Source organism: Phodopus roborovskii, unplaced genomic scaffold (assembly GCF_943737965.1).
Source record: "Phodopus roborovskii unplaced genomic scaffold, PHOROB, whole genome shotgun sequence".
Classification (NCBI taxonomy): Eukaryota; Metazoa; Chordata; class Mammalia; order Rodentia; family Cricetidae; genus Phodopus; species Phodopus roborovskii.
The window spans coordinates 15,308,854-15,325,666 of NW_026126409.1; the positions used below are offsets into that span (position 1 = coordinate 15,308,854).

At 40.5% G+C, this 16,813-nt stretch overlaps 1 protein-coding gene across 1 annotated transcript in view; it reads right to left on the minus strand.

Moving 5' to 3' along the window:
- The window catches only part of Csmd1 (CUB and Sushi multiple domains 1), a 1,460,794-nt gene that overhangs the window by 688,943 nt on the left and 755,038 nt on the right, over positions 1–16,813 (minus strand). The window contains exon 5 of the mRNA XM_051182080.1: positions 9,027–9,234. Within this exon, the coding sequence (XP_051038037.1) occupies positions 9,027–9,234 (208 nt within the window). The remainder of the gene's footprint in view (positions 1–9,026; positions 9,235–16,813) is intronic.

Below are 16,813 nucleotides of genomic sequence, written 5' to 3' on the forward strand. Positions count from 1 at the left end.
TATAACTTATAACAGTATAGGTACTTTCATTTCATGAAGTCAGAACTAGAAGGTGCCAGTATTCCAGGCTGCCCAAGATACTGATACCCACCAAACCTCATAGCCTGAGCTCACAGGAAGGAACTGGGGTGATAAATGAATATTATTGGATACACACACACACACACACACACACACACACACACACACACACACACACATATATATATATAAAACAAATTGCTTATTCTCCTAAGCAGTCCACCATGAAATTGTATGAAGCTGAAGATTAGTATCCAAGGTTTAGAGAAAGAGTGTTTAAGTGATGATATCAAAACACTCAAAAAACACTCAAGAGTGACATCACTGAACCCTGTCTTGGGGAATGAAGACCATAGCTGGTACAACATACCCTGAAGGTGTTCCCTGAAGGTGAGTTGGCTCAACAGTGTCAACTGTACTTGTTTTGTTGTTTGCTTGTTTCCAGGATAATGGACCATATGGAAGGAGGAGAGAGGTGATCATAATATAGGTATTCTGGTGTGCTCGTGTGTGTGTGTGTGTGTGTGTGTGTGTGTGTGTGTGTGTGTGTGTGTGTGTTGTGGTGATCATTTGCTGATAGCACTCAATAGAAAGAAAGTGAACTTAAATAAAACAAGTATTTACCATAAATCTTGGAAGCAATTTGTGTGGATATAGCTGGTCTTTATCTTATCCACTAACTTAACATTTAAATGGTCACGGTCATAGAGAAACATATGCTCACATTTAGCTGCTATGTTTAGGATAATTTCAGCCATTCATGCTCTACTTTGGAAGACATACTAATATTATAATGTGTGCATATGTATGCTATGCATGTATGTATGTAATGTATATGATACATATGTGACAGTTAAAATATTTCATGGTTTTATATCTGATCATATCAAGAAGGAGATGTAAGGAACAGTTCGTGGAGACACTACCTTAGGAAAATTGGGCTAAGCGTAAAGTCATTTCCTGGTGATTTTTCTGGCATCCACCAGAACCTGAAGCTACTGAGTGAATTTTTGGGTCCCACCAAACATAGGCATATGGCATTGACCTTTCTGACTTGGTAATGAGATAGGACCCTGCTATGATTAAATGCGGAGAGATAGAGTTTGTCACTGATACTCTTCAAACATCTGTGTCATTGGCCATTGACATGCAGTTTAAACCTCTTTAGGACCTATTTTACTCCCCTTTGGAATGGGTGTAATAGCATCTGCAGGGTTGTGGCCTACCAGCTTGCTCTTGCCTGGCACACAGGAAAGGCTCTGCCAGTATGATCATTCAGGATAACTTTTAGAAAAGTGGACTTCTCATAGTTTTTTAAAAATACATATCTTATTAGATTATTAGAATATATTAGAATAAAAACTGCAAAATATATTAAATATATTCCTGGATGTGTTGCCAGTGCGTGGACACCATGGAAAAATTCACACACACACACACACACACACACACACACACACACACACACACACACACACACCACTTGCAAATATGTATTCATCCCCATAAAAACTAAGACATAGAATGCAAATTCTTGCATTCACAATTTTCTTTCCTCTTTTGGGGGAAATTTTCTCTATCTGCCTCAGGTTAGCCTCAAATTCACTATTTAGCTAAGGCTGGTTGTAAACTAGTGATTTTCCTGTCTCAGAAAATCTGTGCTAGGTAGGACCTGTCCTGAATTAAAATTTTTTAATGAACTATACAATACAAATAACCATATTTTAGTGTGTGTATGGGGGGGGGTGGATCCATTGCTATTTGGGCTCCTAAAGAAACCTGAGTGATACTACACTTTTCCCATAATAGCCATGGCCAAATTGGTTATGCAAGATGGGTCAAGGTCATAGAACAAAGAAATGTAAATAATTTAGGCAGGTTTGAGGAGTACAAACAAATGGCACTGAATCTCATGTAATTTCCTAGATAGACTTCTGCGTAGAAAACTGATGGGAGATGCCATTATGTATATATGTTTCTCATACTGGTTAATGAATAAAGCACTGTTGGCCAATAGGAAAGGAAGATAGGAGGGACTAGGAGACAAGGAGGAAAAGGAAGTAGGAGTCAAGATGGAGAGACTGGAGAGAACAGAACTGCCATTCCTGCGCTCTAGGTAAGACCACGTGGAAATACATAGAAATGGGTTAATAATTAAGACAGAGCTAGCCGATAAGAAACTAGCACCTGACCAATAGCATTGTATCAAATACAGTGTCTCTGTGCATTATTTGGGGCTGGCGCGGCAGCAGTACAACACCAGCAGCGGCAGGAGGAAAAACCGTACTCCTTACAGAAAACAGGCTCAGTAAAACAGCTAGAGAATTCCAAAGATCTGCTCATTCATTAGCAGCCAGATGTAAATGCATGATGGTTTCTTAAGATCATCAGCTGGAAGGAATTTAGAACCAGCCAAGAGACACACCCTTGGGAGTTTCTTCTAGCACTTTTCCAGGGAGGTTTAACTGAGTAAGAGAGTTCAACCTAGAAGGTAGACAGCACCCAGCAAGGTGTCTCTGAGTGACTAAAAACATGAGAAAGTAAATATAACATTAACATCACTCTCTCTGCTTCCTAACTGTGGCCTCTCTGCAACCAGCTGCCTCTGCCCACCACAACTGCAGCTAGAGTTGCCCTCCTTGCAATGTCTTCTTTCACCAGGAGCTGCACTTCCAACAAACCTTTCTTAAGTTTCTTTGGTAAGATATTTTGTAACAGCCATAGGAGAAATTGCTAATGTGGGACATTAGAGGAAACTAGGTTGAAGGCAGGTGGCACTTCATGCTGTGCTACCTTATGGGGGAAAAAAGAAAAAAAGAAGCAAACAAACAAACAACAAAAGAATTTTATCTAGAATGAATTCAAAATAAGCAGTTGCAATACTGTGGGCAGGAGTTGGTGGCAAACCTCTCTGGGTTGGGGCAGGTGAGGGGAAGGGTTCATTGCAGGAAATCTGCTGCTCCCTGGAGCTCCGTAACCTTCCTCATTAGAAATTAAACATACACCAAGTCAATTATCAATTAAGTGACAAGTTGGATAAACATTGTAGGCATTAATTGACCCTTCAAATGTTCTTTGAAGTTCACTGGGCTGCTCCAGTTTCTTTGAAGTCTTGTTTTGGCTCCAGTCAGCTGCTGATTAGATTGATCTAAGTGAAATTGTACTGGGTTAATGGGGAAAAAAATAAAGTACATTTATAGAGTGTGTTGTTTTTCCATGAAGGGAAATCACACCTAGGCCAGGGCAGGAGAGGGTATTGGTGAGTTACCTACTGAGCCTTACTGTAAAGAGTAACACATTGAATTAGGGAGGTTTTCCCACACAAATGAGTGATGATTGCTACAGGGTGATTCCATAGTGTTCCCTCTGCACATCTCCTAGGAAATTCTTCATCTAGACACCCCTCTATTTATTTCACTAACCCTGTAAACATTGGCCAGCATGGAATGACAATGTGGAGACAGGTAACTCTGTAACCTTACAGCAGACAATGGGGGCCCTAGGGCAATGAAAATTTAAATTTCAGAGTGGGAATGTGGCCTGGGGCTAACACTGGGAGATATAAAAGAAAGGAGGATGGTAGAAGAATTTCTGGCCCTGCCCAGGAAGATCTGCTAAGGCTGTTGGAGTCTTCCTGTGCAGCCTGAGGTGGGAACACTCAGCTTGGGGCAGGACAAAGTCTCAGTACTTGTCCTTGCTCTTCCTTTATTTTTCTGTGACATCACACACACACTCCCTGACTCATGAAGAGAATATGTTATCTTCTCTCTAGACCCCTACCCCCCCAAAATACAGTTCTCACCCCTCAATTCCAGTTAGCAATTCCAGCTGTGCAACTGGTAAATAACATTGACTTTTACTCTTGATATTTTTAGAGTCAGAGAACATACCATCAAATCTGGAGGCTAAAATCATAGACAGTTTTGCTGCTTTTTAAAAGAATATTTCCTTGAAATTTTCTTCTTACTGGGTGTATTTACTTTATGTGTATGCATATGTAGACATACCATGTGTGTGCAGTAACCACAGATGTAAGAGGAGGACATCAGATCTTTTAGGGATAAAGTTATAGAAGGTTGTGATCCACTGAGTAAGTTCGAAAAACAGGTTCTCTGAAAGAGCAGCAAATGCTCTTAAACAATGAGCCTTCTTTCCAGCCCAGTTTTAAAATTTATAGTAGAAACCATAACTAGAGTCTGTTGCAAGTCAATTAGAAACAGTAGCTCTGCTCTTAAAAGTCACTGGAAAGCCTAGCTGACTATATGAAAATCTATAAATAACAAGAACAACATCAGCAACAATAACAATAATAATAATAAACCAGCCTTGTTCAGTATGCATACAGGTAGTGAGGCTTAAATCCCCAACACACCTTGCATTTAATACATATAAGAGTTTGGCAAATGAGATTCACTTCACTGAGGCTGCCTCTACTGTAGCCATGGCAACTTAGAGCAAAGACATTATAGCAGAGTTAGTAATTTCACTCAAAATGTAATGAAAATAAAGCTAATCCCATTATTATTCTCAACAATTTTCCATGTAGTTTCCTCTTTCCATGCCCTTGCTAGTTCATCCTGTCTTTAAAAACAGATTATTGGAAAATTGCACATGTGTGCCCTCTCTGTACTCACAGCCATTAGCACCACCCTCCTGCCACTGAGGCATAACCTTGTTTTGGAGAAGAGGCCAAGTTCATCCTCCCCCTACTTTCCTTGCAATCCTGGGAGGAATAAATCTTCTAAATATACCAATTTGGGCCATTAAACATTGCAGAAGCTGTCACTAAAATTATAGTAAAATAATAGTCTTTTTAAAGATAAGCCAGATAATACACATTTATATAAATCCTGAAAGCGTGTTCCCAATTATTCTATTTTAAATTTGAAGTGTGTTCATGTGGGCTTGATGGTTATTTAAGAAAACCATCTCTTTTCTTTTTAGGCTCTAGCGAAGAATGTCTGCTTGATGTGAGTTCCATTTAAAGGGACACTCTATGTGGATATGTCAAGACCATTCCCTCTGTGATTACAATGAGCACTGAATGTCACCAAAGTAAAATAAATAAGAAAGTCCTTTGCCCTCTCTCATGCAGTATGCAATGGTACATAGTTGTTCGGGGGGGCCTGTCTCCTCAGCAGCAGTCTCCTCTGTATGGCACAGGGAAATTGTGCAGCCAAGTAAAGGTGCATCCCAGGCAGGACATCTGTGCCCCCCAGTGCTCTGCAGTTAGAGGCTGAGGTTCAATGATGAAATCATGGTGGACCCGTGTCTGTTTCCTGGGGACCCTGTTCTCTGTTGTCCTTCTTGTGTCTCAGTTTCTTGTTCACATGACAGACAAGGTGCTAAGAGTCTGTGGTGGTTTGAATGGGAATGGCCCCCCATAGACTCATGCCTTTGAATGCTTGAACCATAGGGTGTGGCACCATTAGAAGGTGTGGTCTTGTTGGAGGAAGTGTGTCACTGTGGAGGAAAGAGAGCTTTAAGGTCTTGTATGCTCAAGCTACACAGTGTTGCCTTCTGCTGCATGTGGATCAAAATGTACAGCTCTCAACTCTTTTCTCAGCACCATGCTTGCCTACATGCCACCATCTTCTCACACTGATATAATGGACTAAACCTTTGAAACAGTAAGGCAGACCTAGCAAAATGTTTTCCTTTGTCAGAATTGATTGTGTCTTCTTAGAAACCAAACAAAAAGAACCTAACTAAGCAGAGTCCATAGGACAAAACTGATCTTCAGGGTTCTTGCATTTCTGAAAAATGGAAAACCATAAGGAACTCTTATAATGAGGGGGTAGGACTGCAACTACATATGGTCTATGCAGGCCATTCACTGGGACAGTCTTGGCCAATAAGCAGCATAGTTTATAGTTTAGGAGCTTGCAGGGACTAAGTCCCTCTAATACTTTTCCCCCAAGTTCCTTGAAGTTGTCTATGGGAATCTCAGCGAGCTGAAGGAAATCTCTCCATCTCCACCACAGAAATTGTGGCTGTCTGCAAAGTTGGACAGTTTCTACCTGAACAATGATGCACTCTTCTGTTGCTTGTTGCCCATGGGTTGTGGTAGCTACAGCGGGGAGAGGAAGGGAATGAGGGGGAGTGGAGGTGAGTGGAGCAGGGGAGAGGCAGGAGAGGACAAAAAAAAAAAAAAGGAGCAGGAAAGCAGAACCAAATGTGACAAATAAGGATAGGACATGAATAAAGAGCATAGGGGATATGAGGAGAGGAGGGATAAAAAGAAGGTGAGCAAAAGGGAAGGGAAGAACAGATGGGGGAGGGGAAGGAAAGGGGATGAATGGAAAGAATTTATCTGTGATGAATGAAGAAATAAATGAAGAAAATAAAGGAAGGGAGGGCTATGGAATGATGGAAGTCACTTGAGATGAATAAAGAAAGCAGGAAACTAGACAGCACTGGTTCCTGAGAAGAGATGAACTGGGGCATTTTGGCCCTTCAGTGACACCCACACAGGAAGAGTGGCTGCCCTTACTGGGTCACTATCATTTCCTTGGCATCTGCTTTGGTTTCCCTTTCTGACATCATGTTTCATGTCCCCGGAAACTGCCTTGGTTTCATGTTTTATTTCCATCACTCATGTTGACAGCTGAACTCCCATACTTTCTCCCTTTCTTACATCAACTTCGTTTGGCAAAAGCCATCACTAAACTCTATAAGCACTAAGTTCATCACTGTTTTCCAATATCTCTCCCACCCTGACACCTAATAGCAAGGCTATCTCAATCAACACCCAACACATCCAAGTTCTCACAAATTAAAGATATGTAATTTCTGTGTCTCATCCATCAGGTATTTTGCATGCATTTTATGTAGTTATAGTTTTCCACACAAATTCTGTAAAGTTAAAAGTATTTGTATCACCTGTTTGTAGAACAATAATTGACAGATATTAGGAATATGGTTGATGTTTAATGACTGAATTTGTCTCTTGTGAAATTAAAAGGCATTTAAATATGGCCTCATAGGGCCTGGTGCAAGATGGGATATAGGCCAGCATCGGGTTTTAGTTAACATCAGTGTTGATAGCTTTGAGTCTATGTAATAGAAGATACACAAGAATTCAGCAAATAGGTTGAAGGAGAATAGCTGATGTACTGATATCAAAGCCTATTCAAGGTTAATAAAATCATACAGTTCATGAGAATGGTGGTTTAAATCAGCACACAGTGACAAGTTTCCCAAAGGCATTTTATTCTTAGTCTGCAGAGTTCCACATACCATTCTTGACCCAGTTGTCCCCTTGCACCTTTCCATGTAACCCACGTTTGTCTTTCTACTTTCTCTCACATGTTTTAACACCTTCCTATTATCGTTCTGAAAACCTTTTATTCCCATCATGCTCCCTTTCTAGTCTCTGGAGTTCTGCATTTACATATATACATACATACATATATAATATTTATTCATCTAATTGTTTTATATATGTAAGCATTTTGCCTGCATGAATGCCAAACATGCCCAATACACATGCCAAAAGAAAGCATCATATCCCCTGGGATTGGAGCTGCAAATAATTGTGATCCACCATGTGGGTGTTGGAAATCAAACCCAGGTCCTCTTTAAGAGCAATCAGCACTCTTAACTGCTGACCCATCTCCCCAGCCTTACACCCTCCTATAAGCACATATGCACATACACACATGCCAATGCAAAATTAGTCCATCTAAACATGAGTCACCTTAATTAGTGTATTTTTTCCAGGTCTTTTCATTTTTACAAATTTCTTTTTCCTTTACAGCCGAATAAAATTTCACTGTGTCTATGTACCATGATTCCATTATTCACTATTCACTCAATGTCCGTTGATGGACATTCAGTTTGATGCCATCTCCTTTGTACTGCAGGTAGAGGCACAATAAACATGGATGTGAAAATTACTCTAGTAGGATCCAGTCTTTTGGGTGTTTGCCCAGGCGTCATACAGCTGTGTTTTAATGAAGTTCTATTTTTATCTTTACTTCTCTAATTGGAGTAATATTTAACATAAGAGAAATAAAACCCAAGGGAGGCATGTTCCTATCCATTTGTGTGAACATGGAGCTTCTGGTTTTGTAAAACAAAATAAGATTCAGTGCAATGTTAAGGACTGGTGTAAAACAGGATCTCCTAACAGCAGGTTTCACATTTAACATTGTCATCCTTTTACCTTAGAACTGAAGTCACATCTGAAACCCATGGAAATATTTTAACACTTCCTCCAGCTAATGCTTTTGCCTACAACACACATGTCCAATCTTTCCTGTGATTGTATACTCTCAAATTATCTCAGGGCTCAAGAGCCAAACTAGGTAACTGAACCAACTTCCAAGTGCTAATATAATTTAAACAATAAAAGCTAAAGAAAGTTCAACTAGCAACAACCGGCTTAAAGATATGAAGCAGGAATCAACACCTTTAATATCTGTTCTTTTAATTTTCCACTTTGAAACTGTACTCAAGAGGGACAATGAAAATGGCTCTGCAGCAAGCAGCACTGCACCTCAGCCAATCGTGAGTGATCAAAGTGTAATCCTCAGTTTCCTCTCCTCACACACCAATAACTGGCCTCCAATTGGTCAGTTCGTCCATCCACAGGTGCTTCTACAATTGTGTGAACTTCTTCACAGAAGGCAGGCCATGTTCCCATGGCCAAGCTCATCACCCCTTTGCAAGAACGATGAAAATAAACCCAATGCCCGAAAACATCTTCTCAAATGGAGTCAACTCTAGGTGAAAGCCAAAGCCATAGGGTCTCCCTATGCTCCCCGTAAGTAGATTTGATTGTAACACAAGAGAAGAGGAGGAAACTCAAGTGTACACATGTCTTCTCCAGCTTCAAATGATGGAACAGAGACAACTCAGACAAGGGCACCAGTTACCGCAAACCGCCAAGGGAAAACACTATACACTCAAGTGGGCCAGTAACTAACAGCAATGAGCAGATTCTGTTTCTCTTGGAAAGAAGCAAAGACTCCTGAGAGGTCATGTGACCCTGCCAAACTCACCAGATGGATGGTGCCTCTGTCCCGCTGATCTCCAGGAAGTCATACCCCTCCTCCAGCTGGAAGTCCGTGAAAACAAGAGCAATGGTGTCCCCAGGCTCAGCCAGGATGTTCCACGTGCAGTCAGCATTGTTGTCATACTCAGAGGGGAAGTGAGGACTAGATATAGAACTGCTGGTTCCCCTTAGGGTTCCTCCGCAGGCTCCCTCAGCTGCAGGGGCAGAAAGGAAAAAGCAACTCAATTTTCAGAAGCCTGTCACACATGAGAGCATTTACAAATGCTCTTATTGACCGGAGACAAATACTTTCTGAATTCAGAATGGAGGTAATTTAAAAGGTCATTTCTAGGTAATTAATTTAGTGTCATATTTGGTGTACAAAATGCCAAAGGTTAAATTGCATTATCAACTCAACATCATAGTGGGAAAATGAGTATGAGGGATGAGAAACTGGATGTAACACAAAAATAGATACTTAAATGCAATTAAATTCTTCATAGGGAGATGTAAGACAGACTGTATACTTATTTACTGTGTATGAAATCACACAGTATGTGATATGTGTAAATATAACTATAAAACTGTCAGTTTTATGTATGAATGCATCATATAAATAAATGATCATTAACAAACAACATAACTTTACTTAAGATTTAAAATTTATTCTTCTCTGTATGCTCCCAAAAATGAATTGCTTAAATGCAAAACCAGCTGCAAAAAGAGCAATACTAATTTTATTACATTAAATTCACAAAATAACGTTCACTACTTGAGCAAGAATCCAACATCATAACTGAAGGACTTAGATGTGTTAAGTTCAACTTTTGAGATGCACATCCATTCAATGATTCTAATTGTTTATAGGCAATCCTTCTCCCTGAGTTCTGGAAGGAAAATTATTGGTGTTGATTCCAACATTCTCTTATGGTGATATACAAGCTGCCACTGCTTGGCTGGAAACTCCAAAGTGGGCATATATAGGAAGAGTCTAGCAGAAGTTAAACTAAAAATCTGTAGAATAAACTTTACTGGATTCTCCTGGTAAAGACCACAGCAACCACAGGTGATACACAAGCTGTGTGGAAGAGACTGCAGCAACATGCATAAGGCATGCCTGTTAGCTGAAACTGAGCGGGGGCCTGGCATTCACTTCAGCCCTCATACATGACTTCTCATTGTTAAAAGCACTAACAATGTACAGTTCAAAGTTGTCTGTGGAGCTGGTTGATGACTTCAGGACTGTGTGCACTCACTGTGATAAGAGCATCATTTCATTATTTTAACTTCCAATGAGAGTTGTTGCAATGCTAACTGGTAATGTATCACCCTCTGAAATGGCTTCAAATTTCAGGCATACTCCTTCATTCAATCTGTGAAAAAGACTAGAAGCTTCGAAAGTTCCTTGTGTGCCTATTATGTGTTTCCTATGTCTAAAAACCCCAACTTGAATGAGCCATTTGTTCTTAGAAGACCACTGAATGTCAGATCACAGAAGCCCCTGGGATACCAGACCAGAGGGCAAACACTGTGGCCTGCAAGCCATCCAATGGGTAGAAAAAGGGCATAGTATTATGGCAGCTGTGATGAAGAAAACAAATGCTATAAGCAAGACAAAAGATAGAAAACCAATCAGAAGAAAAAATTATAAAAGAAGCTGACAGAGATGAAAACATGCATCATTTTTCTGAATTAGTACTTATGATTGAGTTTTATATGCTAGGTATTTCAAAACAAAGAGAAAATTTTAAAATCACCTTTATAATTAGACTAACCCTAGGCTTAACATATTACTGTCTATTATAACTATTTTATTTTGATTTTTCTTCTGAGACAGGCTTTCAATGTGTAGTCTGAATTGACCCCAAATGTGTTATGTAGCTTTAGCCAATTTCAAACTGTGTTTCCAGTCTGTACATGGAAGTTAATCTGATGAATTGCAGAATGCTAGTAATCTGAATCATAACTATTTTGAGAATTTGGCATAAGCCACAGAGTTTATGAAAAAAGTTTTCTTAATACCAAATGTGACAGAGACGGAGTATAGATTGCTATTGTAAAGAAAAAAAGTGTGTGTGTGGGGGGGAAGGGACAAGTCCCCCCAGAGCACATGGGAAGTGGGGGGGCAGTGAATGGAGAGAAAATTAGGAGAAAGAGAAGGGGAGGAGAGGAAAGAACATGCGAATTGGAAGATTGAGTCAGGGTAGGAATAGAAGACAGAAGAGAGAGAGAGAGAGAGAGAGAGAGAGAGAGAGAGAGAGAGAGAAGTGTAGATACCTACAAGACTGCTGCCAACTAACAATTTGGGCAATCGTGGAAAGGCTACCATAAATGCTCTTCCCTGACAGTGAGATCAACAAGTAACTTATCATGGAGCCCTCACCTAGTACCTGTTGGAAACAGAAGCAAACACCCATATCTAAACACTGAGTCGAAATAGAATCCAGATGCAGAGAGAGAGGACAAGACCAGGTTGCAGAAACACATAGAGATAGCTGATCTGAACAAGGAGGAGCTAATGGGCCTCCCCAGACTAATAGCTGGGAATCCAGCATGAGACTGACTCAGACCCCTGAACATGGGTATCAGCTAAAAGGACTGAGCAGTCTAAGGGACCTCAGACAGTGGAACCAGGATGTATTCCTAGTGCACAAAAGGACCTTTGCAGGCACATCCCCCATGGAGTGATAATGCCTTAACCTAGAGACAGGAGAGAAGTCCTAGTCCCTACTTCAAATGACTTGACAGATTTACATGATCCCACCTGGATGGCATAGCCCTACATGTGGAATGGGGATGGGAGGATGGGAGAGGAGGGTGGTCAGGGTGCATGTGAGGGGGGAGACAGGGGGAGAGGGAGGGAGAGGGAACTGGGATTGATATGTAAAATAAAAATAAATAAAAAAACTATCAACTATGAAATGTAAACAAGGTTGTAAAATAAAATAAAATTAACTAATTAGTGTTAAATTAATCAATTTAAGTAGTTTATTGCAAAATATATGAAGTGTAAGACATCTGCTGCTTGAAACACGAAGATAAACATGATTTTAAAACACAGCAAATACAAATACTAGGCATTAGAAGATCAGAAAATGTTAAATATTGTGTTCCCACAGTGATATGAGTGTTTGGAGAACTTAAATTTAAATTTAACAGTTTAGTCAAGAATTTGTTTAATTATAAAAACAATCCCCCCCCCAAATCCTGGCCTCTGCCAAAGAAAGAGGTCTCAGCTGGAGAGCGCCAGTTTCCAGTCAGATCTGACTATCCTGCAAAACATTCTCAAGTTCCAGCTCAGCCCTTGTCCTCTTCCACCAGCTATTGGACAGAGGTGAGTCTGGGCCCAATTGGGGCTGCCTGTCCCCTATAACCTCTTTTTCCCACTCCCCCACCCGAACTCCCTGGGTTGGCCCCTGATCATGCTGCTCCTGTCTCCAGTCCCCATCAAGAGCACCCTTGGAGCTCTGATACACCCCCACCCATCCCCACCGCCAGCCTACCCCCCTACCCTGTGCCCTACCCCACCCATGGTCCTGCCACTCTGGTTGAGCACTGGGACAGAGGGTGGAGCCAACAGTCCACCCTACTTCAGAGACTTCTCAGAGCAACTATGAACAAAGGAGACCTGACTATCCACGCAGGACCACCCGTAATTTCCACCTGCTTGGTCTCTGACCCCACCTCCAGTCCTCTGCTGGAGTCCCAGGCCCCTCCCAGAGATCCACCTATGTCTGCGGGTCCACTCCGAGTTCCTGTGGGCAAGATCCTTGACCCCCAAATCCTGGCCTCTGCCAAAGAAAGAGGTCTCAGATGGAGAGCGCCAGTTTCCAGTCAGATCCGACTATCCTGCAAAACATTCTCAAGTTCCAGCTCAGCCCTTGCCCTCTTCTGCCAGCTATTGGCCAGAGCTATTGGCCAGAGGTCCACTGTGAGTACCTGCTGGCATCTTCTTCTGGATCCTCATCCTTGACCCCATCCCTGGATCCCTGTCTGCGAAGAAACCTCCTAGAGAGCTTGGACCACACAGAGCTACAGATATTGAAACTCAGACCCACATAAGCCCATCGGGGAAGTACCATAGAGAGAGGGGGGAGACCCCACCAACACCTACTGGAAGAAGCTATGGGAAGAAGGCAATACAAGAGAACACCTAACAACAGAAAGACAAGCATGACACCACCAGAATCTAGGGAATCTATACCAACTAGAATGGAACACAACAACAAAGCAGAGGAAGCAGAAGGGAACAACTTAAAAATTACCATCACAAAAAATGATAGAGGCCCTCAAAGAAGATGTGAGAAAATCCCTTAAAGAAATGGAGGAAAAAACAAACAAAAAAGTGGAATAAATGAACAAATTCCTTAAGGAAAGTACAGAAAGCCAAGAAAAAACAATTAAGCAGGTGAAGGAAACAGTTCAAGACTTGAAAACTGAAATAGAGAAAATAAAGGCAAAAAGAAGGAATGCTGGAAATAGAAAAGCTGGGCAAAAATTTGGCAACTAACGGACACAACCATAACCAACAGAATTCAAGAGATGGAAGAGAGAATCTCAGGCGCAGAAGACAAACTAGAAGAAATAGATTCATCGACCAAAGAAAATCATAAATCCAACAAATCCTTAACACAAAACATCCAGGAAATGTGGGACACCATGAAAAGGCCAAACCTAAGAATAATAGGCAAAGAGGAAGGTGAGGAAGCCCATCTAAAAGGTGCTGAAAACATATTCAACAAAATCATCCAGGAAAACTTTCCAAATCTGAAGAAGGACATGCCCATGAAAGCACAAGAAGCATATCGAACCCCAAATAGGCTGGACCAAAGGAAAAAGACCCCTCGACATATAATAATCAAAACACCTAGCATACAGAATAAAGAAAGAATATTAAGAGCAGCGAAGGAAAAGGGACAGGTAACATATAAAGGCAGACCTATCAAAATTACTCCTGACTTCTCCATGGAAACCTTCAAGGCCAGAAGGTCCTGGATAGATGTTCTAAAAGTATTAAGAGAACACGGATGCCAGCCTAGGCTACTATATCCAGCAAAACTCTCAATCACTATAGATGGAGAGAACAAGATATTTAATGACAAAACCAGATTCTCCCAATACATATCTACAAATCCAGCCCTACAGAAAGTATTGGAAGGAAAACTCCAACCGAGGGAAAGTAACTACGCCCACAAAAATGTAGGCAACAGATAATCCAACTACACCAGAAACCAAGGGTGAAGCAGAACTAGTATATTCACAATACCACTGCCAACAACAAACCTAAATCAAACAAGCATCAACAATCAATGGTCCTTACTCACCCTCAACATTAATGGTCTTAACTCACCTATAAAAAGACACAGGCTAACAGAATGGATACGAAGACAGAATCCATCCTTCTGCTGCATACAAGAAACACATCTAAGCTTCAAAGATAGACATTACCTCAGAGTAAAGGGCTGGGAAAAGATTTTCCAATCAAATGGAAATAAGAAGCAAGCAGGCGTAGCTATCCTAATATCTAACAAGTTAGACTTCAAACCAAAATTAGTCAAAAGAGATGAAGATGGTCATTTCATCACATGCATCGCAGGAGAAATAGTCATATGAGAGAATTAACAGTACAACTGATAGCCTTAGAACAGTGAGAAGCGAATTCACCCCGCAGGACTAGATGCCAGAAAACATCAACTTGAGGGCTGAAATCAACAAAATAGAAACCAGGAAAACAATACAAAAAATCAATGCAATGAAGAGTTGGTATTTTTTGAGAAAATCAACAAGATAGACAAACCTTTATCCAAATTAACAAAAAAGCAGAGACAGAATATGCAAGTAACAAAATCAGAAACAAAACGGGGAACATAACAACCGACACAGAGGAAATCCAGACAATTTTCAGGTCATACTTTGAAAATCTGTATTCCACAAAAATTGAAAATTCAAAGGAAATGGACAAGTTTCTGGATAACTATCACTTAACAAAATTAAATCAAGAACAGACAAAGAACTTAAATAGACCTATAACCTGCAATGAAATAGAAGCAGTCATCGAAAACCTTCCACCCCAAAAAAGTCCAGGGCCAGATGGATTCAGTGCAGAATTCTACCAGACATTCAAGGAAGAACTAATACCACTACTCCTCAAACGTTCCACAAGATAGAAACAGAAGGTTCATTGCCAAACTCTTTTTATGAGGCCACAATAACTTTGGTACCCAAACCTCACAAAGACACAACTAAGAAAGAAAACTACAGACCAACATCGATGCAAAAATACTCAATAAAATACTGGCAAACCGAATTCAAGAATACATCAGAGAAATCATCCACCATGACCAAGTAGGCTTCATACCTGGAATGCAGGGATGGTTTAACATACGGAAATCTATCAATGTGATCCACCATATAAACAAACAGAAAAAGAAAAACCATATGATTATCTCCATAGATGCAGAAAAAGCCTTTGACAAAATTCAACACCCTTTCATGATAAAGGTCTTGGAGAGGTTAGGAATAATAGGAACATACATAAGCATAATAAGAGCAATATACAGCAAACCAACTGCCAACATAAAACTGAATGGAGAGAAACTTAAGCCAATTCCTCTAAAATCAGGAACAAGACAAGGCTGCACTCTCTCTCCATATCTCTTCAATATTGCACTGGACATTCTAGCTAATGCTGTAAGACAATAAAAGGAGATCAAGATCCAAATTGGAAAGGAAGAAGTCAAAGTGTCTCTATTTGCAGATGATATGATAGTTTACATAAGCGACCCAATAAACTCTACCAGGGAACTCCTACAGCTGATAAACACATTCAGCAAACTAGCAGGATACAAGATAAACTCAAAAAAATCAGTAGCCCTACTTTTTTCAGACGACATTGATGCTGAGAAAGAAATCAGAGAAACATCACCCTTTACAATAGCCACAAGTAACATAAAGTATTTTGGGGTAACGCTTAACAAACAAGAAAAAGACCTATATAATAAGAACTTTGTGGCTCTAAAGAAAGAAATTAAAGAAGATACCAGAAAATGGAAAGATCTCCCATACTCTTGTATAGGTAGGATAAACATAGTAAATAATGGCAATCTAGCCAAAAGCAATCTACAGATTAAATGCAATCCCCATTAAAATCCCACCACAATTCTTCACTGACCTTGAGAGGATAATAATAAACTTTATATGGAAAAACAAAAGACCCAAAATAGCCAAAACAACCCTATACAATGAAAGAACTTCAAGAGGCATCACCATTCCTGACTTTAAGCTCTACTACAGAGCTATAGTTCTGAAAACAGCCTGGTATTGGCATAAAAAATAGACAGGTAGACCTATGGAATAGAATTGAAAATCCTGATATTAATACAAGCACCTATGAACAGCTGATTTTTGACAAAACAGCTAAAATTATACAATGGGGCGAGGACAGCATCTTCAACAAATGGTGCTGGCACAATTGGATGAGGGTGTGTAGAAGACTGCAGATAGAGCCATGTCTGTCGCCATGCACAAAACTCAAGTCCAAATGGATCAAAGACCTCAACATCAATCCAGCCACATTGAACTTCTTAGAAGAGAAAGTAGGAGGTACCCTTGAACAAATTGGTATAGGAGACTGCTTCCTGAACATAACTCCAGGGGCACAGACACTGAAAGAAACAATTAATAAATGGGACCTCTTCAAACTTAGAAGCTTCTGTAAGGCAAAGACACAGTGGACAAGACCAAACGGCAGACTGGGAAAAGATTTTCACCAATCCTATATCCGACAAAGGGCTG